The following is a 25,232-nucleotide window of genomic DNA, read 5'->3' as shown; positions in this document are numbered from 1 at the left end:
GGTATGTGGTGTGGAGGAGTAAATTCCTATTTGACAGTTATGAACTTGAGGTCTGAGATCGCTATGGGACATCCAGGGAGTGTACAGTTGGCTGTGTACATGTGACTTATCAGCATAATGGCTGTAAACAAAGCTCTGAGAGAGAAATTTCCCCAAAAGTATGTAGAACAAAAAGAGAGTGCGAGAAATGTGAGAAAAATAATATTTTGAGTGGGTAGAGGAAAAGACTGCTAGTTAGTTAGAAAGCAAAAAAGGAAGGAGTATTAGCAGATAATCATATGAGAAGAGCCAAGGCAGAATAAGAAGGTGTATTGCTTATAAAATAAAGGGATACATAAAAGAAAACAGGCTCAATCTCATTTAAGCACATGAGAAGTTTTCTTTCCTTTATGGCATGTCTGGAGCCTTGATGGTAAAGGCAAAAATTTGGTGCCTTTCCTACCAGGATAGGCTCAACCCATGGCCAGCAGCCTTGCTAAGACAGTACTTGACTTCTCCCAATCCTAGACTGTGAGTTAGCCAATTTCCCAGGCTTTTTTGCTACATAATTCTCATCAACTCTCTTATTCTTATTTTTCTGAATGAACTTTGATATTAGATATTGTTTTAAGTATATGCCTTTTTAAAAAGATTCTTTTTTATTTTTCTCTTATAGGGGTCAAGTGATTAACATGAGATACCTGGAATATTTTGAGAAAATACTTCATTTTATTAAAGACAGGATTCTTGTTTATCATGGGTAATCTTGCAGTTTCCTCTTTTATAGTAATACCTTAATTTTACATGTCTTAAATTTGTTATGATTACCTTGAAAACTAAGCCTGTTGATAGACTAAAGTCACAGGCTACCCTACCATCATCTCAGCTCTTTCCTTCTAGCTGCTCCAGAATATAGGAGGCTAGAAGAAATAAAATTTTTTTATCATCTCAATCAACTTTTTATTCTTTTTTGTGAAAAATAGCAAATGTACAAAAAAAAGCAATAAATTTCAAAGCACAGTACAACAATTAGTTGTAGAACAGATTTCAGAGTTATAATTCCACAATTTTGGATTTTTACTTCTAGCTGCTCTAAGTTACTGGAGACTGAAAGAAACATCAGTTTAATGATTCAGCAATCATATTCATTTGTTAAACCTTACCTTCTCTGTATAACTCCACCATCACCTTTGATCTTTCTGTACCCTTCTTTAAGGGTATTTGGGCTATGGCCATTCTATCTTTTTCATGTTGAAAGAGTCTGTCAATAATATGGGGTACGGGGATGGAACTATCTGCTGTTCTGGAAAGGCTGGGCCCTCTAGGCTTTAGGACTTATCTGGTCCAGGGATCCATCTGGAGGTTGTAGGTTTCTGAAAAGTTACCCTAGTGCATAGAACCTTTGTAGAATCTTATATATTATCCTAAGTGTTCTTTAGGATTGGCTGAAATGGTTCTGCTTGGGCTTTGGCAAGTTATGATAGGTGGCAGTGTCTAATTGAAGCTTGCATAAGATCAACCTTCAGAGTAGCCTCTTGACTCTATTTGAACTCTCTCAGCCACTGAAAACCTTATTTGTTATGCTTCTTTTCCCTTTTTTGGTCAGGATGGAATTGTTGATCCCATGGTGCCAGGGCTGGACTCATCCCTGGGAGTCATCTCCCACACTGCTAGGGAGACTTTCACCCCCCAATAAGAACACATATACTTCTAATTCCAGACTTGTTATATTAGGATCAAGGCTTTATGATCTAATTTAAACCAGTACATATATACACAAAGCATTGGCTGTCAGTCAATTCTGCTTTGCCTATTTTCACCTTCTAGATGGACTGCTATTTATTTCCTTAATTCTCATCTACAGCCCCACAATAATTAAGATTAAGCCATTTCATGATTTAGAAGTGTAGTTGTGGTCCAACATTTTGAATACCAAGTTATTCATAATTAAGGGAAATTTTTATTTAAATTCAAAGTAATAACATAATTGTGACATTACTGCATTAATCTCAATTGCCAACTCTCTCTCTTTTTAAAGAGCTAATAATCCTAAAGGATTGTTGGAAGTCAGAGAAGCTCTGGAAAAGGTACATAAAGTAGAAGATCTTCTTCCAATTATGAAGGTAAATTTATTATCAAAATCTCAGTAGGTGTTTTTAGGAAGAAAAAAGCAAAACAAACGAAAGCACTTTTAAAAAAGAACTCTTAATTGTTAAACACATTTATTAATTAAATACTTCTGCCTTAAGTGTTTAAAAATCAATATTAGGGAAAACACTGTTATGAAAATACTCTGAATAATAACCAAGATAAAACAAAACACAGGCAGCAGACTCAAACAGAACTGATCTTTTAGATGGAATTAATAGAGGAAACAGAAGAAAACTTAAAATATATATATAATTGATGTCTTCCTTTGGCTACAATGGAACAACTGTACTCAACTGCCCTTCCACACTATAGCAGTTATAAAACTGGGCAAAATACAAGGCAGCTGTTTTCAGACATTGGACAATCACAAGACTGTGATTCTTGAGACAAGGGAAACATGAGGTGAACCCCACTTTCACCATACCTTTCTGCCTTGGAATATTTACTAGATCACTGAACAGGTTTGTGGAACCCAGGCAGCATACAGTGGTCTTGCTGAAAGGAGGCAGAAATCAGAGTTTGGATTTGTTTAAGTGACTAGAATTTGCAGAGTAGGGTAAGGAAGAGGAGGAAGCCAGGCTGGGTGGGAAGTACCCAAACATCAGTGTAGGGTTCCTTTTCATCCTTGGCTGAGAGCCGGGCTATGCATGTACAGTGAGAGACTGTGAGAAGCTTAGCAGAGAGCAATTGCTGTGGGGACGAGAGCTGAGTAGAGATGTAAGTTTTACAGTGCCAAGAGACATTGGAGTTCTGGCCTTCCCAGAATGGAGGGATCTTATGAGCATCTCAGACATTTAGTTAAGACCACAGAAAGGACACATCAGAAAAGTAAGTTCAGAGTAAGGTCCACATCCTAGGGCTAAGGACAATTTCGAAAATAGACCACTTCTAAATAGACTATTATAACAAAGAATAAAACCAAGCTGAAAAGGATTGAAAGGATCTGCTAGTAATTCAACTGCCTGCCAAAGAAAAACTCAACACCTTTAAAGGAAAGCAGCATTAATCTAGGCTCTTAAATTATTAGATTAAGTGAAGAAGCAGGAAAATCTGGCCCATATTCAAGAAAAATAAACCCGGTTAGTAGGAACAGACTCTGAGATCATCTAGATGTTGGATTTAGTGCTTTTAAAGTCCTTGTCTGCTCTATAAATGTGTTCAGGACTTAAAGAAAAATATGAAGATAATGAAAGATTTTTACAGAGAAAGGGAAACTCAAGGACTGAAAGACAGTGCTTTTAGGTTCAGATTAATAATTAACTTGCAAAACAGGCTTTTATCTAACACTATTCACTTAGCTTCATAGACGAATGCTGGACAGAGAACAAGCTGGTAGCTTCCTAGCATCCTCTTCCCTTTTATTTGCATGATGAGATGAGGTCAAAGTGTGTGGCCCACCTTCACAGAGAAGCTGCCACTTTGGTTTTCCAAATAGTCCAAAACTTTTGTGTCAGTTTACAGCTTTCCCAGTCCAGTACATTCTTCCAAATCAGGGAGTTCATAGGATATATCAGTGTTTCTTAATGGAGTTTAACAATGGAATAATACTCAGTAATAAAAAGGAAAAAAAACAAGTGCTACGTGCAGCAACATGGATGAATCTCAAAAACATTCGGTTGAACAAAAGAAGCTGGGCATAGAAGAAGATATTGTATATAAACCATTTATAAGTTTCGACTAATCTATGGTGACGGATATCAGAACAATGATTGCTTATGTGGAATGGGGTTTGACTGGAAGAGGGCAAGAGAAAACTTTCCAGAATGATGGAAATGTACTATATCTTGATTGAGGTGGTGGTGACATGGATATATTTGTCAAAATGCTTCAAATTGTACCTGTGCATTTCATTGCATGTAAGTTTGACCTTCATAAAAAATACATAAACTAGTTTGCCTGGAGATTTGAGCCAGTATCATGAAAAATTAATATACAAATGAAAAGTTGGAATGAAAAAGAAATAATTAGAACTCTTATAAATTAAAAAAAAATATCTTGGATGAATATACGAGCAGATTGCAGATAGCTGAATATCAGATATAGAACTGGAAGATCAATGAATTCTTGCAATATTGAAAGGCAAAGAAATATTAAATAAGAGAGTTGAAACACAGAATTTGAAGTATCAAGTAGACACGTTCCAGAGGAGAGAAGTAGAGAAATAGAGGAATTAATCAATAAAATAATAGAGGAAAGTTATGAAAAGTTAAGCGTAAGGGCCTAATGAATGTCCAGCATGGTGAATGTCCAAACACTGACACCTGTGCTCATCCTGATGAGATTTTGGGACTTTTTAAGAATAAAGAAGACAGAAGAGACTTCCCGGGGAGATGGCAGCATAGGAAGCTCCACGACTTAGTTCTCCCACCAACACAGCTATTAAGCAAGTAAGAACTGTCTGAAACAACTATTTGGAAACTCCAAAGGCTGGAAGAATACTGGACAGCAGCCAAGGAAGGGCAGGAGGAAGCGGCAGATGAATTATGGTAAAGAATAGTCAATTGCTCTCTCTGCACATGGCTATTGGTGCACATCCCCCACTCTCATAGCAGGCCATTGTGGGGTCCAGCCCCTGGCTAGTTGGCTGATGACAGAAAGGGACATAAAAATCTTTTTCCAAAAGAATAGGAGTGGGCACGCCAATTGCTGCTCACAGCTTTTGACTAGGTGGATTTGGATCACTGGGTCTCAGCTCTAAGGACAGATATTGTATCAACCCACTCTGGGAAAGGTGATGGCAGTCATTGTTTCAGCAGTTCCCAGACAAGGGTGGAGATGGTGGAAATGTAAAGATGCAGCTTTTCCTCAGAGCAGTAGGAGACATTTAGCTGGAGGTCCACGTTTGCTGGGCAGGCCAGGAAAGCTCAACGTTGGGGACCTATCGGAGAAGCTTTGGGAGTGCTTCCTGATCCCCTCCCCAGTGCACTTTGGAGCCAGTCTGCATCCCATTTGTGGGTTCCTGCCCCTGTTTCGGCTGGAAAATCTGACTTGGTAAAGTCCTCTCTTGGTGTGACCCACTTCCCAGAATATGCCCTCTGACAAAAGCAGTGTGAGACCATTAAAAGAGTTAAAAAAAAAAACAAAACAAAACTATAGTGGCAGACAATTGGAACAAAGGCCTGCCAAAGTCAGATACTCAGGAGAGGGAGGTCTGTCTTCTGGGAAATGGGGACAACCAAAATTCCTATAAACGAGAGAACTCTAAAACAAGCACAAAAGCCACAGGACGAGACAGAGGCCAGAAAGGCAGAGGAACCCTGTACACTGCACTTGCCTTGGGTAGGCCTTCCAGATGGGAGGGCTGAAGCTCAAGAAAATCTGTCTTACCACAGCTGGTTACAAAACCAAGAAACAGACATTTTAGGGCATAAATCCCAGAGTCAGGCTGAGGAGCTGAAAGAAAAAAGAAGTATTAAAAGCAAAAATAGCTTAAGACTGTTACAGCATACCATCAAATGCACCAATATTCATATTATGGGAATCCCAAGAGAAGAAAGGGACAAAAGGAATAGAGAAATAATGACAGAGAACATTTCAAACTTTACAAAACAAAACAAAACAAAACATGAATTTGCACATCCAAGAAGCTCAGAGAATGCCAAACAGGATAAACCTGAAGAAAAATACACACCATCGTATATTGATTACACTATCAAATGCAAAGGACAAGGAGAGAATTCTGAAAGCTGCAGGAGAAAAGCAACACGCTACATACAAGGGAGTACCAGTTAGACTGAGTTCTGATTTCTCATCGAAATCATGAAGACAAGGAGGCAGTGGGTTGAAATACTTAAAGTGCTGGAGAAAAACAACTGCTAGTCAAAAATTTTGTCTGGTGAGGATTTCTTTCAAAAATGGGGGAGAAATGAAGACATTCTCAAGATAAACAAAACTCAAGGAATTCATCGCCACTAGACCTGCCTTACAAGTAATGCTAAAGGGAGTTCTTCAGACTAAAAGGAAGGGACATTAAACAGTGGTTCAAAGTGATGGCACTTTGAAGAAATAAAGATATGCGGTAAAGGCAACCATTTAGGTAATTATAATTGCCAATATTATTAAAGTGTATTTTTTGGTATGTAACTCCTCTTACTCCCTACAGGTACAAAAATGCAAATGCATAAAAAGTAATGATAAATCTATGGTTTGGGGCATACAATGTAAAAAGAGATGAGAGTAACAAGTGCTACAATTAATATAGAACTGTTAGTTTCTGCCTTCAAATCTGTCAGTATTTGCTTCATATATTTTTGGGCTCTGCTATTGGGTGCATATATATTTACAATTGTTGAACCTTACTATTGAATTGTCCCCTTTATCAGTATACAGTGACCATCTTTTGTCCCCATAACTGTTTTTTACTTAAGGTATATTTTATACGATATTAGTATATCCACCCCATCTCTTTTAGTTACTCCTTATATGGTATATTTTTTTCATCCATTTACCCTCAGCCTACTTGTATTTGTGAATTTAAGGTGAGTCTCTTACAGACAACATGTAGTTTGGTCATGTATTTTTTATCCTTTCTGCCAATTACTGCTTTTTGACTGGAGCATTTAATCCATTTCCATTTACAGTTACTACTGATAATACAGGACTTTCTTCTGCTATTTTGCTATTTAGCCTTTATAAATTATACCTTTTTTGCCCCTCACTACCATTAAAACCTACTTTTATATTTTTTTGCTTTTTTGTGCTGTATTATATTGAGTGCTGTCTCATTTCTATCTGGGATATATTTTTCATCTCTCTTCCTTGTGGTTGCCATGGGATAAAATTTAACATTGTAAATGTGTAAAATTACACATAGATCACTTTCTAGGATAAATCATATGTTGGGTCACAAAAGAAGTTTCAATAAATTCAAAAATGCTGAAGTCATACAATGTATAGTCTCTGACCACAATGGAATGAAGCTAGAAATCAATAACAGAGAGAGAAATAAAAAATTCACAAATATGTGGAAATTAAACAACATATTCTTTTTTAATGCAATTTTATTGAGATATATTCACACACCAAATAATCCACCCAAAGCATACAATTAGTACCTCAGAGAATCATCATATAAGTTGTGCATTCATCACCACAATTAATTTTAGAACATTTTTAATACTTCAAAGAAATAAAAAATAAAACCCCAAATATCCCATATCCCTTATCCCCTAATTATTATTATTATTTTGTCCTTATTTTATTACCTATCAACCCATACACTGGATAAAGGGAGTGTCAGTCACAAGGTGTTTTTGTTTTTTAATATTTTTTGTTGTAAACAACAAACAAATATGCAAGCATTCTTGACATACAAACATTCTATATATGGTGTACAGTCAGTAGCTCACAATATCATCACATAATTGTGTATTCATCACCATGATCATTTTTTTTAACATTTGCATCTCTTCAGCAAAAGAAATAAAAAAGAAAAAGCTCATACATACCATCCCCCATCCCCCCCTCATTGACCACTAGTGCTTCAATCTACTCAATTTATTTTAACCTTTGTTACCCCTATTATTTATTTTTTTATCCATGTTTTTTACTCATCTGTCTATACATAGATAAAAGGAGCATCAGACACAACATTTTCACAATTACACAGTCACATTGGAAAAGCTTTATCATTATACAATCATCTTCAGGAAACATGGCTACTAGAACGCAGTCCTACATTTTCAGGTACTTCCCTCTAGCCACTCCAATACGCCCATGAACTTAAGATGGGATAGCTATATAATACATAAGAATAACCTCTAGGATAACCTCTCAACTCTGAAATATCTCAGCCACTGATACTTTATTTTATCTCATTTCTCTTTTCCCCCTTTTCATCAAGAAGGTTTTCTCAATCCCTTGATGCTGAGTCCCAGCTCATCCTAGGATTTCTGTCCCACATTGTCAGGGAGGTTTACACCCCTGAGAGTCATGTCTCACGTACAGGAGGGGAGGGCAGTGAGTTTGCTTGCCATATTGGCTTAGAGAGATAGACACCACATCTGAGCAACAAAAAGGTTCTCTGGGGTGACACTTAGGCATAATTTTAAGTAGGCTCAGCTATCCTTTGCAGGCATAAGTTTCATAGGAACAAACCCCAAGATCAAGGGCTCGACCTGTTGATTTGGTTGTCCCCACTGCTTGTGAGAATAGTCACAAGGTTTTTATAGTTACAGGGTCACACAGTAAAAGCTATGGAGTTTTACAATCTTTATCAAACTTCAGGGCTACTGGATTACAGTTCAACAGTTTCTAGCTATTCTAATAAACTAGAAACTAAAAAGAAATATCTATATAATGAGTCAGGAGTCATAATCATTTAAAAGCATACTCTTAAACAATCAGTGAATAAAGAGGAAATCCAAAGTAAAATTAGGAAATATCTTGAGAGTGAATGAAAAGGAAAATGCAACATACCAAAACTTATGGGATGCAGTGAAGGTGGTGCTGGGAGGGAAATTTGTAGCTCTAAATGCTTACGTTAATAAAGAAAAAAGACTTCAAGTTAGAGGCCTATCCTCAAAACTGGAAGAATTAGAAAAAGAAGAGCAGACTAAGCCCAAAGCAAGCAGAAGGAAGGAAATAACAAAGATTAAAATGGAGATGAACAAAATAAAAAACAAAACAAAAAGAAAATGGAAAGAATCAAGAAAAACCAAAAGTTGGTTGTTTAAAAAGATTGGTAAAATCGACAAAAAGAGGATGCAAGTAATGAAAATCAGAAATGAAAAAGGAGGCATTATTACTGGCCCTGATGAAATGAAAAGGACAATAAGAGAATACTATTGTTCTAGTTTGCTAGCTACTGGAATGCAATTTACCAGAAACAGAATGGCTTTTAACATGGGGAATTTAATAAGTTGCTACTTTTTAGTTCTAAGGCCGAGAAAATGTCCCAATTAAAACAAGTCTATAGAAATGTCCAATCAAAGGCATCTTGGGAAGGATACCTTGGTTCAGTAAGGCCAACAACGTTCAACGTTTCTCAGCTGGGAGGGCACATAGTGAACATGGTAGCGTCTGCTGGCTTTCTCGTGGATCTACCAAAAGGGACTCTCTCCAAAATATTTCCTCTTTTAAAGGATTCCAGTAAGCAACTCCACCTTCAGTGGATGGAGACACACCTCCATGGAAATCATCTAATCAAGTTACCACCCACAATTGGGTGGGTCACATCTTCATGGAAACAATCAGTATGTTCCCACCCAGCAATGCTGAATGAAGGTTAAAGGGCATGGCTTCTCTGGGGTCCACCAGATTCAGACCGGCACAACTATGAACAACTGTATGCCAATAAATTAGATAACCTAAATGAAATGGACAAATTCTTAGAAACACACAAACTACCTATATTAACTCAAGAAGAAATAGAAAATCTCAAACAAACCAATCACTAGTAAAGAGATTGAATCAGTCATACAAAATCTTCCAACAAAGAAAAGCTAAGGACCAGATGGCTTCACAGGGAATTCTACCAAACATTCCAAGATTTAAGAACTTGAAGAGGAGGGAACATTCCCTACATGATTCTACGAGGCCAACATCACCCTTATACCAAAGCTGGAAAAAGATACCACAAGAAGACTACAAGACCAATATCTCATGAATATAGATGTAAGAATCCTAAAGTACAAGCAAACAAAATCCAACAACACATTAAAAGCATTGTATACCATGATCAAGTAGCATTTATTTATCTGTGGTATACAAGATTGGTGCAACATAAGAAAATCAGTTAAAGTTGTACTGTACAACAGAATGAAGGAGAAAAACCTACGTGATCATCTCAATTGATACAGAAAAGGCATTGACAAAATACAGTATGCCTACTTGAAAAAAACACTTAGAAATTAGAAATAGAGGGAAACTCCCTCAATATAATAAAGGGTATATATGAAAAGCCCACAACTAACATCATACTTTCCCTCTGAGATCAGGAACAAGACAAGGATGCCTACTGTCATCACTGTTATTCAACATGGTACTGGAAGTTCTTGCCAAAGGAGTTAGGCAAGAAAGAGAAATAAAAGGGATCCAAATTGGAAAGGATAAAATAAAGCTTTCCCTGTTAGCAAATGATATGATGCTATATAGTCCTGCAAAATCCACAACAAGACTCCTAGAGCTAATAAATGAATTCAGCAAAGTGGTGGTGTGTTACTCAGGGTTTTCTAGAGAAATAAAATTAACAGGAGCGATCCATTTATATGAGATTTATTAAGGTGTCATGCAACCGAGAGAATGGGAGAGTCCAAAATCCATAGGGCAGGCTGTGAAACTGGTGGCTGTGATGAAGAGTCTGATGAAGAGCCACAGAACAGGCTTGCTGGCTGAAGAAGCAGTGAAAGAGTCTCTTTTCTTCCTTAAAAGCCTTCAACTGATTGGAGTATCTCATTGTGGGAAAACAGGCCTTAGCTGATTGCAGCTGTAATCGGCTATAGCTGCAGTCAACTGACTGATGATTTACTCAGCCAGCCACAAAATAACCTTGAAGCAACAGGTCATGTCAGTGCTTGCCTGACCAGACAACTGGGCATCATCATTTGGCCAAATTGACAATGGAACCTAACCACCATATGTGAGGTACAAAACAACACCCCCAAATCAGTAGTGTTTCTAAACCTACATGATGAACACTTGGAAAAGGAAATTTTTAAAAAGTTCCATTCACAGAGTAGCAACTCAAAGAATCAAAATATCTAGGAATAAATCTAATCAAGGATGTGAAGGAGTTGGACAAAGAAAACTACAAAATATTGCTAATAGAAATTAAAGAAGACCTAAATAAATGGAAGGTATATGCTGTGTTCATGGACTGAAAGACTGAATATCATTAAGATGTCAGTACTACCCAAAACAGTTAATAGATTCAGTGCAATCTCATTCAAAATTCCAACAGCCTTCTTTGCAGAAATGGAAAAGCTGATCATCCCGTTTATATGGAAGGATAAGGAGCACTCAGTAGCTCAAGCCATTTGAACAAGAAGAACGAAGTTGGAAGACTCAAACCTCTCAATCTGAAAACTTATTACAAAGCCACAGTAATCAAAATAGCATGGTACTGGCACAAGGATGGATATGTAGACCAACGGAATAGAATTGAGAGCTCAGAAATCAACCCTCACATTAATGGCCAACTGATTTTGACAAGGTGGCAAAGAATAGTCTCTTCAACAAATAGTGCTGGAAAAAACTGGATCTTCAATTGCAAAAAAAAAAAAAAAAAAAAAAGGAGAATCCCTATCTCATACCATATACAAAAATCAACTCAAAATAAATCAAAGACTGTAATATAAGAGGTAGAACTATTAAACTCCAAGAAGAAAACTTAGGGAAGCATCTTCAGGATCTTGTGTTAGGCAATGGTTTCTTAGACTTTGCACTCAAAGCAAAACAACAAAAGAAAAAAAAAAATAAATGGGACCTCATCAAAACTTAAAACTTTTATTCCTCAAAGGACTTGATCATGAAAGTAAACAACAGCTCAGACAATGGGAGAAAAATTTGAAACCACATACCTGATAAAGGATTAATATCCAGAATATCTAAGAAAATCCTTCAACTTAATTTCAACAACCCAATTTTAAAAATGGGCAAAAGACTTGAGCATATATCTCTCCACAGAAGATACACAAATGGTCAGAAAGCATATGAAAAGATACTCAGCATCATTAGCCATCAGGGAAGTGCGAATCAATACCACAATAAGATATCATTTCACACCCATCAGAATGACTACTATTAAAAACACAACAACAATGGAAAGTAACAAGTGTTGGAGAGGATGGAGAAATAGAATCATTCCTTCATTGCTAGTGGCAGTGTCAAATATTGCACCTGCTGTGGAAGACAGTTTGGGGTGCCTCAGAAAACTAAGTATAGAATTATCATATAACCTGGGAATCTCTCTACTAGGTATATACCCCTAGTATAGATATTCAGGACCTAAACGATATTTGCACCCCAATGTTCAAAGCTGCATTATTCACAATTGCTGACAAATAGATGCAAACAAAGTTTCTATCAACCAATGAGTGGATAAATGTGGTATATACATACAACGGAATGTGGTATATACATATATACATACAACGGAACATTATTTAGACATAAAACGGAATGAAGTCCTGATATATGCAGCAATGTAGATGAATCTTGAAGATATCTTGAGTGAGATAAGCAAGTCACAAAAGGACAAATATTGTATAATATCACAATTTTGAAACAATTACAATAAGCAAACTCATAGAGTCAGAATCTAGAATATGGGTTAGCAGGATGGGGTATGGATAGTGAATGGGCAATTAAGGCTTAAAATTATAGAGATCTTATTTGGAATGATGGAAATGTTTTGGTAATGGATGGTCATGATGATACTACAACCTTGTGGATGCAGTTAACAGCACTGAAATATGTAAATGAATATGATTAAAAGGAAATGTTAGATTGTATATATGATAACAATAAAATTAAAAATAAATTTATGGAACACATTATGCAAATAGTGAACCCTAAGTTAAATAATGGGCTTTAATTAATAGTACAGTTATAAAAATGTGCTATCATCAGTTTTAACAAATGTTCTACACCAATGCAAGGTGTTGGTGGTGGGGTGGTACATAAGAATCCTATATTTTATTCATGCTTGTTGTGTAAGCCCACAACTTCTCTAATTATTTAGGGAAAAAAAAGAACAAAGGAAACAACATATAAACTTCAAAAAAAGAAAGAAATTAAGTCAATACTAAGGAAAGAAAATCATGCTGATAACCTGATTTCTTACCAGTGATAGTGGAGCAACGCATCTAAAAAAATTCTGAGGGATATTTATTTGAACCAGTGATAGCAACATTCAGGTATGAGGGTAAAATAAAACCAGTTTTAAACATACCACAGATACTTAGAAATTTTGTCATATTTGCTAAAATGATTCAAAGATGCAGTCCTAAAAAGTATAATCCAAGCAAGAAGAAAACACGATATATTAGAAATAGCAGTGAACAACTAAACCAGTGAAATGGGTTGTTAATACATAATATTAAACTATAAAAATGTAACCTAATGTTTAAAAACTAGGTGATTACAACATTAAAGACTGAGAAAAGTGGAAAAAGGAAGTAAAAAAGTACTATGATACTTGTTTTTTCATTGAGAGAATATAATTACTGACTAACCCACAACATTGATAGAAAAATACAGATATAAATATCTTGATTAAAATTTTAAGGTAAACACTGGACGGACCGATGGGATATATCCTACAAGGTAGGAAAATAGAATATAGAAAATCAAATCAGTCCAACTACAGGCTTACAAAAAGAGGAGGAAAGATGTAAGGTAAATTGGAAATGTAATGGCAGTGACAAGTCTCAGCATGACATTAATAATAATTAATCCCTGTACTGAAAAGCTGAGGATCTCAGATTGGCTTTTAAACGTGTTGCTATATGGTGTTTACAGGAGACACCTACAACAAGATGACATTTAGAAGGTTAAAGGGAAAAAGGTATACCAGTAAAATGCAAATGAAAAGAAATTATAGCAGTATCGGTATCTAAGACATTTGAATTCAAGGTAAAAGGCACTACAAGGAACAAAAATTATGTTGATTAAAAGTATAATCTTCATAAAGTTATAACTTTTTTTATAAACTTTATCCTCCAAAAATGTTCTGACAGCAGGTAGATTGCTTTTACAATTAATGGTTTGAACTTTAAAAAAAACTTGTATAAATATTCTCTTTGTAGCTGTAGAATATAAAATTTACTTATGCCAGATATAATTTAATAAATAGCCAAACTTTATCCATTTCTAAAGAATAACCAGGAAGTATCACGTAGTAAACAAGGCACTGAACTAAGACTCTGTAACCCACAGTCTATATCTGTCTCTAAGTTTGTGCACACCGCTGATACGATCAGCATCCCAGTGTCTTATCTGCTAAAGAGCAATGGCACTTGCCAGACCTAACTCAGTGGGTTGTTGTGAGGGTCTCGAGCTAATGCAGTGGTTCCAACCTTCTCAGACTCACTAAATGTGTCCATGCCCCCTTGACTACACTAAGATGGAATTCATGGAGAATATAACCCACCTGTTTAAAGTGTTTGTAAAATGTGATATTGCAACAGCTTATGCTAAAAATGTGCAATTTATGTTTGATGAAAAACCAAGTTAAAATGCATCTTAGATCCCATAGAGGCAGATTGTTAGAACTTTGAAGTAATAAAAGCCTGCATTCAAATTCTTACTCTCTGGTTTCCCAGCTCTGTTAACTTGGGCCAGATACTAACTTCACCAAGTTTGTTTTCTCATCCAAAAATTGAGATCAAACCCTATTTTACAGTTATATTGTGAGGATTAAGTGAGAATTGGCATAAAGTGTTTAATATATCTTCTCCTTTTCCCTCTCTTTGTATGTTTTTTTCAAAGATCACATTCTTTGTGAAAGATACTTTTGCCTTTTTTTAGTTCCAGCTGTTGACTCTGATTGCCTGAGTTGTCTCCCTTATATCCCATTCATTCACCCCTGTCCTTCTCTGTACCTTTGCTGAACAGCTGATTTGCCCTGCTGATTTTAAACAGACTACCCCTACCAAGTGTTTTATGTGAAATGGGACCTCTTTTTACTTAATTGTTGGTTCTCTTTAAGTCCATCAATCCTTAAAAATTGGCAATATTAAATAACTGAATTTGAGGGGGACGATATTGGGGGTAATGGCAAAAGTTTTTAGCATTTCAATATTCATCACAAATGTTTTAAATAAAAGTTGACATCTGAAACTGCCTTCATGCTAATCATTCCTGAGTTCCATTTTTATGCCTGTGTAATTCCCTTGACATACTTCTCTGTGATCTACAGAGTTGGAGTATATGTGTGTTTCAGTGACATTCTCCAGTTGATGAATATCATTCAGGGTACTTTTCAAAAAAATCAGTGTAGACTCAAACCGCTTTGAAGGAACACAAACATGAACATAAGTTGTTTTTTTAATTATAGTACAACTGTTCTGAGAATCAAAATTACTTCTTATCAAGATAAATGAGAGAAAACCAAAAAGAGCTCATAAAATTTAGCAGTACACCTTGTTCATTAAGAGAGCCTGTTAGCTTTTTGTGCTAAAGTTTTCTGCTGGATTCCAGTAGAGGTCACGGAGAGTGTAACTTGGGCTTTTGGAATTTGTGTTGTAGCATGAGGACAAGTACAGGTAGCTCAGTAACTAACTGCTGCGTCAGAGAACTTCTGGTGTTTTTATCAGGTGACTTCTGTGATGCTTCAGAAAAACATCTAAGCTGGAGCCAGCGCTAGGGATTATATGAAATATGTAATTCATATAATTACAATGAATTATAAACTGGTAACATTAATTCCCTTTTTCCCTGAAAGCAGTTTAATACTAAAACAAAGGATGGCTTCACTGTGAACACAAAAGTTCCAAGCCTCAAAGATCAAGGGAAGGAATATGATGGATTCACAATTACTATTACAGGAGACAAGTAAGTAGGCTTCATAAATGCGCATATGAAATAGGGACTTGTGTCACAAAGTATGCATATGCATAATATTGTCATAAGAGCTGTGTCATATTGGATCTTTGCTCTTATCCTGAAATGAAGATTATTAAGGTCCAGAGTGGAGCTCTAACCTTTCTATTCTATATGTGACATCTAGGATATTACAGTGGCAGAAAATTCATCTGACTCTTCTAAATCTCACAGATTTCTAGATATTAAGTATAATGTCTAATATAAATTGTGGAAAGCATTATTCTGGGTTCTTGAAGTTTTCGGGGGAAGGCTTTACTGATAAGTGAAAATAGATGACAGGTTGGCAGATTGAAAGTTTGTAAATTTTGACCATTGTGAAGTTTGTTTTTTTAAATATAGGTTTTTATGTATTATAAGAGTGATACAGTTTTACTGCATTTGATATACAAAGATAATTAAAAATAAGAAAATTAAAAACATTAGGTTATTTTTTTTTAAAAAAACCGGGATTATATCATACATATTTTGTAGTCTGTTTTTTTTTTTTACTCTTACCATTACTTTTCCATTAATTTTTTCCCATTACTTTTTCCATAATTTTTTTCCATATTTTATTCTTATAAGCATTTTTAATGATTGCGTGTGTTCTTTTGTATGGATATTAGTTTCTCTTACTGATTTTTGTTATTGGCCGTTTAGGGTGTTTCTTATGTTTTTAGTTTAAAAATAGTACTGCAGTGAACATCTTTATTAACTATAGTTTTATGTGCATCTGAAATGCAAACTTCATCTAGAAGCCTCTGTATTCCTTGACTTCTAGGTGGAAATACCATGAACCAACCTCCCATGCCACCTCCTCAGTTCTATAGCATGTTCAAGTTCAAAGTCCTCTGATGATTTCTCCCAATTCAGCAGTGGGGGTATGGCTGACTTTCTCCTGGACCCTTCTGCCTCATGAGCTCTGGCTTTTTCATATGCCTTTTATATCTAAAACCACAAGAAGCCACTTCTTCAGGTCCATTTCAAAACTTTCTTATGCAGGCTTTCATGAGTAAACACCAGTGAAACAACGATCAGATTTTGCTGCTTTTCCATGTATTGAGGTCTCACTCTCTAACCCAACCCACTTATCAGATTACTTTCCAAGAAAAATTATTCTTCACTCAACAAGGAACTACAGGGCTTGCTGTTAAAGGGAAAATTTTCTCCTACCTCTTTGTACACCCATGATGTATATCCTCAGATTAAACTCTCAGACAGAAATAAAATTACTGAATTAAAAAGTTCATAAAATTCCTTCTCCCTCAAATGTGGCCTCTTTCTTCAGCTGTTTCTGACCACTCGTTGCCATGTACTATGTTTGTTTCATTCCCATCACCCTTAATCTAGGCCTTATAACCTCTTGCATAGACTCATAACCGACCTCCCCTTTGCTTATGTACCTAAAGCTCTACTCCACTGAGGCATTCCCCTTGCTCCAAAATTCTCTTGCCCTTCTCCAACAACCACTGTCTGTTGATACCCAAACCAAGCTGTCTGTAAAGCATTCAAGGCCTTCTATAACGTGGCCTCAAACAACATTTGCAGCTTTACCCTGAACCATTTTCCTCTAGGATAGGAACCTGGCCTGCTAACCAAACCGATTGAGTTTACCTCCCAGTTTTCCCATCTCTGGGTCTCTGGTCATTCTGTTCCTATCCTTTAAGATCTACCTTCAGGCCACTTCCTCCATGAAGGGTTTCCTGGTTTTTGCTTACATGTCTTCCCAATTAAATATAATTTTGTCTCCATTGAACCCCTGATGTTTTGGTCCTTTTACTATGTTTCCATAATAATTTGTGACCTTGTTCTTCCTCTTTCTCTCAGTAAAGGCACCAACTTTACCAGACTTTTCTTTATAGATCTGAGTTCTAAATACAGTGTTTTGCTAATTCCTTTATACTGTACCTGTTGCATCAAATTTATATGTTCCATATATATAAGGTATAAGATAGAACTAAATATCTTGCTTGGAGCTATAACATGAAACAAAAGCTTATTAGAAAAAACAGCGGTGAATTCTCTGAACTTCATAACAGTTCTTGTTCCTAATTTGCAGTCATAATAGGGTAGCTATCTGTTAAAATATTACTAACCATTTAAATTCTTTACTATGGATAGTTGTTTTCCTCTGTATTAGCTTAAGCTCATATAATAAATACATATAGCTAGAGTGAGCAAGATGATATTTAGCCTTTATATCGCATTTTATGAAGAAAATGCATACTTATGAAACATTCTGTCTATAGTTAGAAAGGTATAGTCTTAAATATGTTTATGGGACTAAATATCATAGTGTCACACCAGCATGCTATTTGTTTCATTTTTTTTTACTGTCTATATTTGGCTCTATGAAGTATATGTAATATATGCCTTTACACACATTCTTGTATTTTTAGAGTTGGCAATATTCTATTTTCTGTGGAAACTCAAACCACAGAAGAAAGAACACAATTATATCATGCTGAAATAGATGCACTTTATAAAGACCTGACAGCAAAAGGAAAAATATTGATTCTTTCATCAGAATTTGGGGTAGGTTTTCATTTGTTTCCATTTTAATCCCCTCTTCCTGTGATTTTTGGAAAATTTTTAAAATCTCTGCCCTTTCATTATGATTATTTATCTTATGCTTGAAATCAGTTTTTTTAAAAAATATTTTTGTTGAGTAGTCTCCACACACATACATTCCATACATGGTGTACAATCAGTGGCTCACAATATCATCACATAGTTGTGTATTCATCACCATGATCATTTCTTCGAACATTTGCATCACTCCAGAAAAAGAAATAAAAAGAAAGAACACATTTGTACCATACCCCTTAACCCTCCTTCTCATTGACCACTAGTATTTCAATCTACCCAATTTATTTTACCCTTTGTTTCCCCTATTATTTATTTATTTATATCTGTATTTTTTTATTCATCTGGCCTTACCCTGGATAAAAGGAGCCTCAGACACAAGATTTCACAATCACACAGTCACATTGTAAAAGTTGTATGTTTATACAGTCGTTTTCAAGAATCTACGGTACTGGAACACAGCTCAACAGTTTCAGGCACTTCCTTCCAGCCATGCCAATACACTATAAACTAAAAAGGGATATCTGTATAATGCATAAGAATAAGCTCTAGGATAACCTCTAACTCTGTTTACAATCTCTCAGCCACTGGAACTTTATTTTGTCTCATTTCTCTCTTTGCTCTTTTGGTCAAGAAGTCTTTCTCAATCCCGTGATTGAGAAGGTCCCAGCTCATCCCAGGAGTTCTGTCCCATGTTGCCAGGGAGATTTACACCCCTGGGGGTCATGTCCCATGTAGGAGGGAGGGCAGTGAGTTCACCTGCCAAGCTGGCTTAGAGAGAGAAGCCACATCTGAGCAACAAAAGAGGTTCTCTGGGGGTGACTCTCAGGCCTAATTTTAAGTAGGTTTAGCCTATCCTTTACATAACTAAGTTTCATAGGGGCGAATGCCAAGATTGAGAACTTGGCCTATTGATTTGATTGTCCCCACTGCTTGCAAGAATATCAGAAATTCTCCAAATCGGAAAGTTGAATATTAACTTCCATCTGCCCAGTCCCCCAAGGGGACTCTGCAAATACTTCTTTATTCACTGCCCAAATTACTCTGCGATATATCGGGGCATCACACTAACCTGGGCAAACCAACAAAATCTCACACCCTTTTCAAGATCCCATATATTTATAGTGTTCAAATAATCTAACCATACAAGTTAAATTAGAAAATGCACTATCCAAAATATAAACTTTGCTCCAAATAAACCTCTCTCCCTTTAGTCTTACAAAGAAATTGGAGTTTTAAAGTATAGACAATGTCATCCTTTACCCTGTATTCTGATATACCTTAGTCCTATCCAGATCAGCTTCATTAATATCTCTACTCGAAGTCTGAACACTTTTTCAACTTTTTAAACGATTCCTGTATGGGGACTGCTGATTTTCATACCTTCAGAGCTCTAACTCTGAGTCTCAGGTGTCACATAAATACCCAAACTTTCTGGGAACTACCAGATTATAAGTAAACAGCTCCTTATCTCAGAATTTAGAAATAACGGTTACAAGTCCTGAATATATGTGACTGCTGTTAAGAGCTTACAATCTAGGACTCTTTACAACAGGCCCCACCCTGACAAACCATGTTCTCGACTTCAGTTCACCAAGTTTTTCTCTTATAGTTAGTCCATATGATTGAGGAATGATAATATGTCTTTTTGTGTCTGACATTTGAAGTCAGTTTTAATTGACCTATAAAAATTTTGTTAAATATTCATATAGGAAAAATTCCCATGTTTAATAACCGTAGTAATAGGGGTGTGGGGAGTATGATAAATTTATATAGTTAGAAGCTATGCTACATTATCATAACTTTGGGCCTTGCCAAGGTTTAAATGAAAAGTTGGTCCATAATGAAAATAGCCTGTGCTTCACATCTATCTTCCGTTTCCTTCCTGTCTGTTGTGGTTGTTGCTTTTGATCATAGGTTTGTAATGAGCTTTTGAATTTAAATCAGATGATGCATTTCATTTGGCATTGAATGCAGACTGAAGTTATGAGTATTTTCCACTTAGTGGCCCTTTCCTAGTCCGTCCCCCCTCCCCTTGGTTGCCTATGCCCGCTAGTGTGGGAGCTCCTTGGAGACATCATGTTCACCTCTGTGTTCTCAAGTGGATGCTTGTAGTCCTTTGGAAGTTGCTTTATTTTTCTGACATTTAATTAGTTCATACATATAACTGAGTCATCTAAGTTTATACGTATAATTAAGCTTATTTGTCATGTAAATACCAGTGTGGAGTGGGGGGGTTTAATAGGAGTCTTTTGGAGTAGGAATATATGTAGTTTGAGAGAGCAGAATATTTGGTATTAATAAGTGCTTTGTTTTATTTTAATCACAATATATATTTTGACATTCAAATAACATAAAAGGAGACTGAAATATTTGTTTATCAGAAGAAGTTATAGTTTCAAAAAACAACTTGGGAAATATTGCTCTAAATTGAACTGTTTATCTATTCTTTCATTTAAAGAATGATATAGAAGTGTAAAATATTCAAGAAAGTGAAAAAATAGATCCTTATAGGGAAGGAATGAAGCAATCTTTTTCCTGATATATATGATTCTTTTATATCTTGTTGCCTCATCAAAATTTGTTTTTAAGTTCTCATGAGTGTGTGTCTTTTTTTCTAGGAGGCTGATGCTGTTTGCAACTTAATTTTATCCTTAGTTTATTACTTTTATAATTTAATGCCACTCTCTCGAGGATCCAGGTGAGTGATATATTCTACAATTAAATTTTTAAATTAGAAACTATGTTCTTATTTGCTTGTACTGCCTGTTGTGGATGTATATAGAAAAGTACACAGAACAATGGCAAGATGACTTCTAATTTTTCCCCTCAAAATATACACACAAAAATGAGTGCCTTAATCTACCACAGCATAAAAAACTTTTAAAAGATAGTTCTAATATAGTATGCTAATTTAATTTAATATAATTTAGTAGTTCTAATACAGCTTAATAGGCTAGGGATTCATTCATTTAGCAAAAATTTGTTGAAGGCTTACTGTATGCCATGCATTGCAGTCACAGTGTATTTTAATTTTTTATATTTGCCAGGCCCTTCTTACCCCTACTCCAACCTACCCTGCCCCACCATGCCCTTTAATTGACCCCATCCCTAATGTTATATGCTTTTTGTTCACCAACCATTCCTTAATATTTTTTTTATTTTAAATAGAGTCTTTCTCTATTTTTATTAATATTAAAATATTAATATTAATTAACATTAATATTAAATATTAATATAATTAATTAATATTAAATATTAATATAATTAATTAATATTAATTATTAATATTAATATTTTATTAATGAAATTAATATTAATTTTATTAAGATAATTTATTTTATTAATATTCTTAATATTTTTTTATTTTAAATAGAGTCTTTCAAGTAGAAAGACTAATGTATGCAATTAGAGTTTTTTGTTTTTGTTTTTAGGTTAAACGAGATGTATCTGTAGAGTTTTGTTTTTACTTTCTTTTACCCTGTACAGTGTGCAGTAAATCCCATAAATGACCTTTTGCTGTTGCTAGCACATATTTGAGATGTTTTGGCTAAAATAATATGCTTGAATGTCTGTATCTTTAATTAATGCTTTGGAAAGTAAAATTCCCCTAAATGTGGTAGTAAATTTTGTTACAATATTGAAAAGGCATTGAAACAAAATAGGAACATAAATATTATGTTATTGGCATATTATTATTAGTTGTGGCGACTGAACAGATGATGTGCTAAGACCTATACATACTATCTAGTATCAACCACCAGTGAAGGCACTGTGCAAAACATGCTGCATTTTGTCATCTGTTTTCGCAGCAGCTTTCTTGGCTCCTGTGTGATGTATGAAGGGAGTAAAACTCCCATCACCTTTGACTCTTTCCCTCTTTTCCCTACATCTCTTCAGTCCTTAAAGCCTGTTGATTCTGCCTCTGTTCTAGTTTGCTAGCTGCCGGAATGCAATATACAAGAAACAGAATGACTTTTAAAAAGGGGAATTTAATAAGTTGCTAGTTTACAGTTCTGAGGCCGAGAAAATGTCCCAATTAAAACGAATCTATAGAAATATCCAATTTAAGGCATCCGGGAAAGATATCCTTGTTTCAAGAAGGCCGATGACATTCAACATTTCTCTCTCAGCTGGAAGGGCACATGGCAAACATGGCAGTGCCTGCTGGCTTTCACGTGGCTCTACCAAAAAAAGGACTGTCTCCAAAATGTTTCCTCTTTTAAAGGATTCCAGTAAGCAATTTCACCTTCAGTGGGTGGAGACACACCTCCATGGAAATCATCTAATCAAAAGTTACCACTCACAATTGGGTGGGTCACATCTTCGTGGAAACAATCAAAATGCTCCCACCCAGCAATATTGAATGAGGGTTAAAGGGCATGGCTTTTCTGGGGTCCACCACAGATTCAGACCGGCACAGCCTCCTAAATCTCTGTTTTCTTTCTTGTCCTCACAGCTACTCCCATAATTCAGACCCTTATCATCTCTTGCCTTAACTTTTCTAACTAGTCTCCCTCCTTCTACTATCTGCTTCTACTGTCTATCCTCCTCCAAACCACCCCTTATTTCTGTAAAATGCAAATGTGCTTAAACTTGTCTCTAGGACCTTGCCAGTACTTATTGGCTCAAGTCCAAACTTAGGGCCCTGGTTTAGTTCACAGCCTAATCACCTCTCTCTGCCTGCCCTTTTCTCTATCCATGTGAAATTTCTTCTGGTTCTTTCTGTTTGCACAGTCCACCACACTTCCATGGCGTTTTTCATAATTCCGTTTCTAGTGCACATGCTTTTCCCTGTTTCAGCCATGTTTCCCTGCCTTCTTCTGTTTCCCTCCCTCCTTCTGTCCTACCCTGTCCCCTGAAATGCAGCTTAGCTGTCCGTAGCCTCTGTAAAGCCTCACTTGGTACACCACCCCTGGGCATTATTCACTTTCTTTGTATCCCCCATTGCACTCTGAAGCTTTCTCTGGAAGCACTCTGTTGTCTTTTCTCCCTCCTAGGCTGCATATTCTCAAAAACAATAGCTTGCTCTTAATTGATTTTTGTATCTCTAGTGCTTTACACAAGTACACAAATGTGTGTAATAAATACATCAAAATAATAACCCATTGTATAGGATATGAAAAATTCAATCAGCTACTACAAAAACTGAAGTTTAATAGTTTATGGGATAGAATATAGTCCTATTCTGACTACACAGTGTTAGATCAGACTTCAAAGATTTAGGGCAATGCTCTGCTCTTCAAGCTGTCTGAAGTTCAGGGGCTCAGCCCACCAGCCCTTCTGACCAACCATCTGCACATCCAGGGGTCCCCACCCTCTCCGTGAATTCAGGGATTCATTAGAGTGACTCTCAGAACTCACTGAAGCCTTTGTACTAGGATTATAGTTGTAGTATAGTAAAAGGATACAAATAACAAGCAGCCAAAGAAGAGCTACATAGAAACACAAGATTTCGTGTCCTCTCCTGGCACAGTAGCCATGTATTTTCTCAATCATGGAAGCTCAGCTGAGCAAGTTTCCTAGGTTCATATGGAATTCAATTATCCTAGGCATGATTGATGGAATTTATGTCCATGTGGTTGAACTTAATCCCCAACATGCCTTCCCTCCCAGAAATCAGAGAGGCTGGCTGATATGACTTGACTCAAACCCCTAGTCCCCTAGTTACTTGGTTGGTTTTTCTGGTGTGGCCAGACCCATGCTAAGGCTACAAGTGTGGCTCACCCCACTCTAACTATTAGATATAGTCCTGGGCCCACCTAGAATTAAAGATACTCCTTATCACAGGAAATTCCACAGATTTAGAAGTTGCCAAAACCAGCCAAGTTTTTCACTGCTACGTCTATTATATATATCAAGAAGAAAATTTATATAGCATATTAATCTGTTAGCACATTCTGACAATGTGTCCCACTCTTCTTCTTTGGGGACCAAAGTTTTTAGTGCTTTAAAAAATAAGATTGAGATATTTATATTTACAGAGTATATTGTATATATGCATTTTTAAAGCCACACCTCATGAAACTGCTATGGGCACACATTTCACTACAAGAGAAAAAACAAGTGGGAAGAAAACCACAATAAACAGAAAAACACTTTTGGCCATATTTACCCTTAGTAAATTAGTAGACTTTTTAAAAAATAAAATATTCTTCTTTTTAGTGTTAAAAGAATTCTTAAAAGAAATAAAATCTTATCTTTTATGATGGAAAATACATGGTGACTTTATATATGGTATCTATTTATAGAATAAAACTGATTAATAATTGTCCTTTATCTCAATAGTGTAATAGCTTATTCAGTGATCGTGGGAGCATTGATGGCAAGTGGAAAAGAAGTAGCAGGAAAAATTCCCAAAGGGAAGGTATGTTGGAGTTGGGAAGGAAAATGGTTAATTGTATGTTAAATCTCAGTCTGTGGATTTTTATTTTAAGATGCATGAATTTCAAGCTGAGTCTTTCTCCTACATATTTAATCACATCCCTAAATGTCTCTCTTTTTCAGTTAGTTGACTTTGAAGCAATGACAGCCCCTGGTTCAGAGGCCTTTAGCAAAATAGCCAAAAGCTGGATGAACTTGAAAAGGTAACTGCTTGATTGGGTGGACAAAAGTATATTATATACCCTGGTACATCCTAGAGTATTGTGGACAGAAAATAAAAAACTATTTGCAAAGTCCCCTTGAGGGATTGTTGGGAAATGTGGAAACATTCAACTTCCCCACCTGGGGAATTCTTGATATTCTCTCACGCATTAGGGACTACCAATTTAATAAGCCAAGCCCTTGATCTTGGGATTTGCCCCTATCGAAACTTATTCCTGCAAAGGAGAAACTAAGCCTACTTATAATTATGTCTAAGAGTCACCCCCAGAGAACCTCTTTTGTTCCTCAGATGTGGCCTCTCCCTCTAAGCCAACTCTGCAAATAAACATACTACTGTCCCCTCTATGTGGGACATGACTCCCAGGGATGAGTCTGGCCCTGGCATC

General features: G+C 36.0%; 1 protein-coding gene across 12 annotated transcripts in view; it reads left to right on the top strand.

Moving 5' to 3' along the window:
* The window catches only part of TTC13 (tetratricopeptide repeat domain 13), a 131,796-nt gene that overhangs the window by 78,029 nt on the left and 28,535 nt on the right, over nt 1–25,232 (top strand). For 8 of the 12 annotated variants that reach the window (XM_077168303.1, XM_077168307.1, XM_077168306.1 and 5 more), the window contains 7 exons: nt 656–739; nt 2,018–2,102; nt 15,515–15,624; nt 18,054–18,189; nt 20,862–20,941; nt 24,529–24,607; nt 24,748–24,827. In XM_077168303.1, the coding sequence (XP_077024418.1) occupies nt 656–739; nt 2,018–2,102; nt 15,515–15,624; nt 18,054–18,189; nt 20,862–20,941; nt 24,529–24,607; nt 24,748–24,827 (654 nt within the window). Of the gene's footprint in view, nt 1–655; nt 740–2,017; nt 2,103–15,514; nt 15,625–18,053; nt 18,190–20,861; nt 20,942–24,528; nt 24,608–24,747; nt 24,828–25,232 lie in introns of those variants that run through there. The other 4 variants (XM_077168301.1, XM_077168310.1, XM_077168305.1 and 1 more) reach the window with 2 other exon arrangements.

Source organism: Tamandua tetradactyla, chromosome 7, assembly GCF_023851605.1.
Source record: "Tamandua tetradactyla isolate mTamTet1 chromosome 7, mTamTet1.pri, whole genome shotgun sequence".
In the NCBI taxonomy this organism is placed as follows: Eukaryota; Metazoa; Chordata; class Mammalia; order Pilosa; family Myrmecophagidae; genus Tamandua; species Tamandua tetradactyla.
The sequence above is the reverse complement of the archived record's forward strand: the minus strand, read 5'-3'. Positions and strand labels throughout refer to the sequence as shown.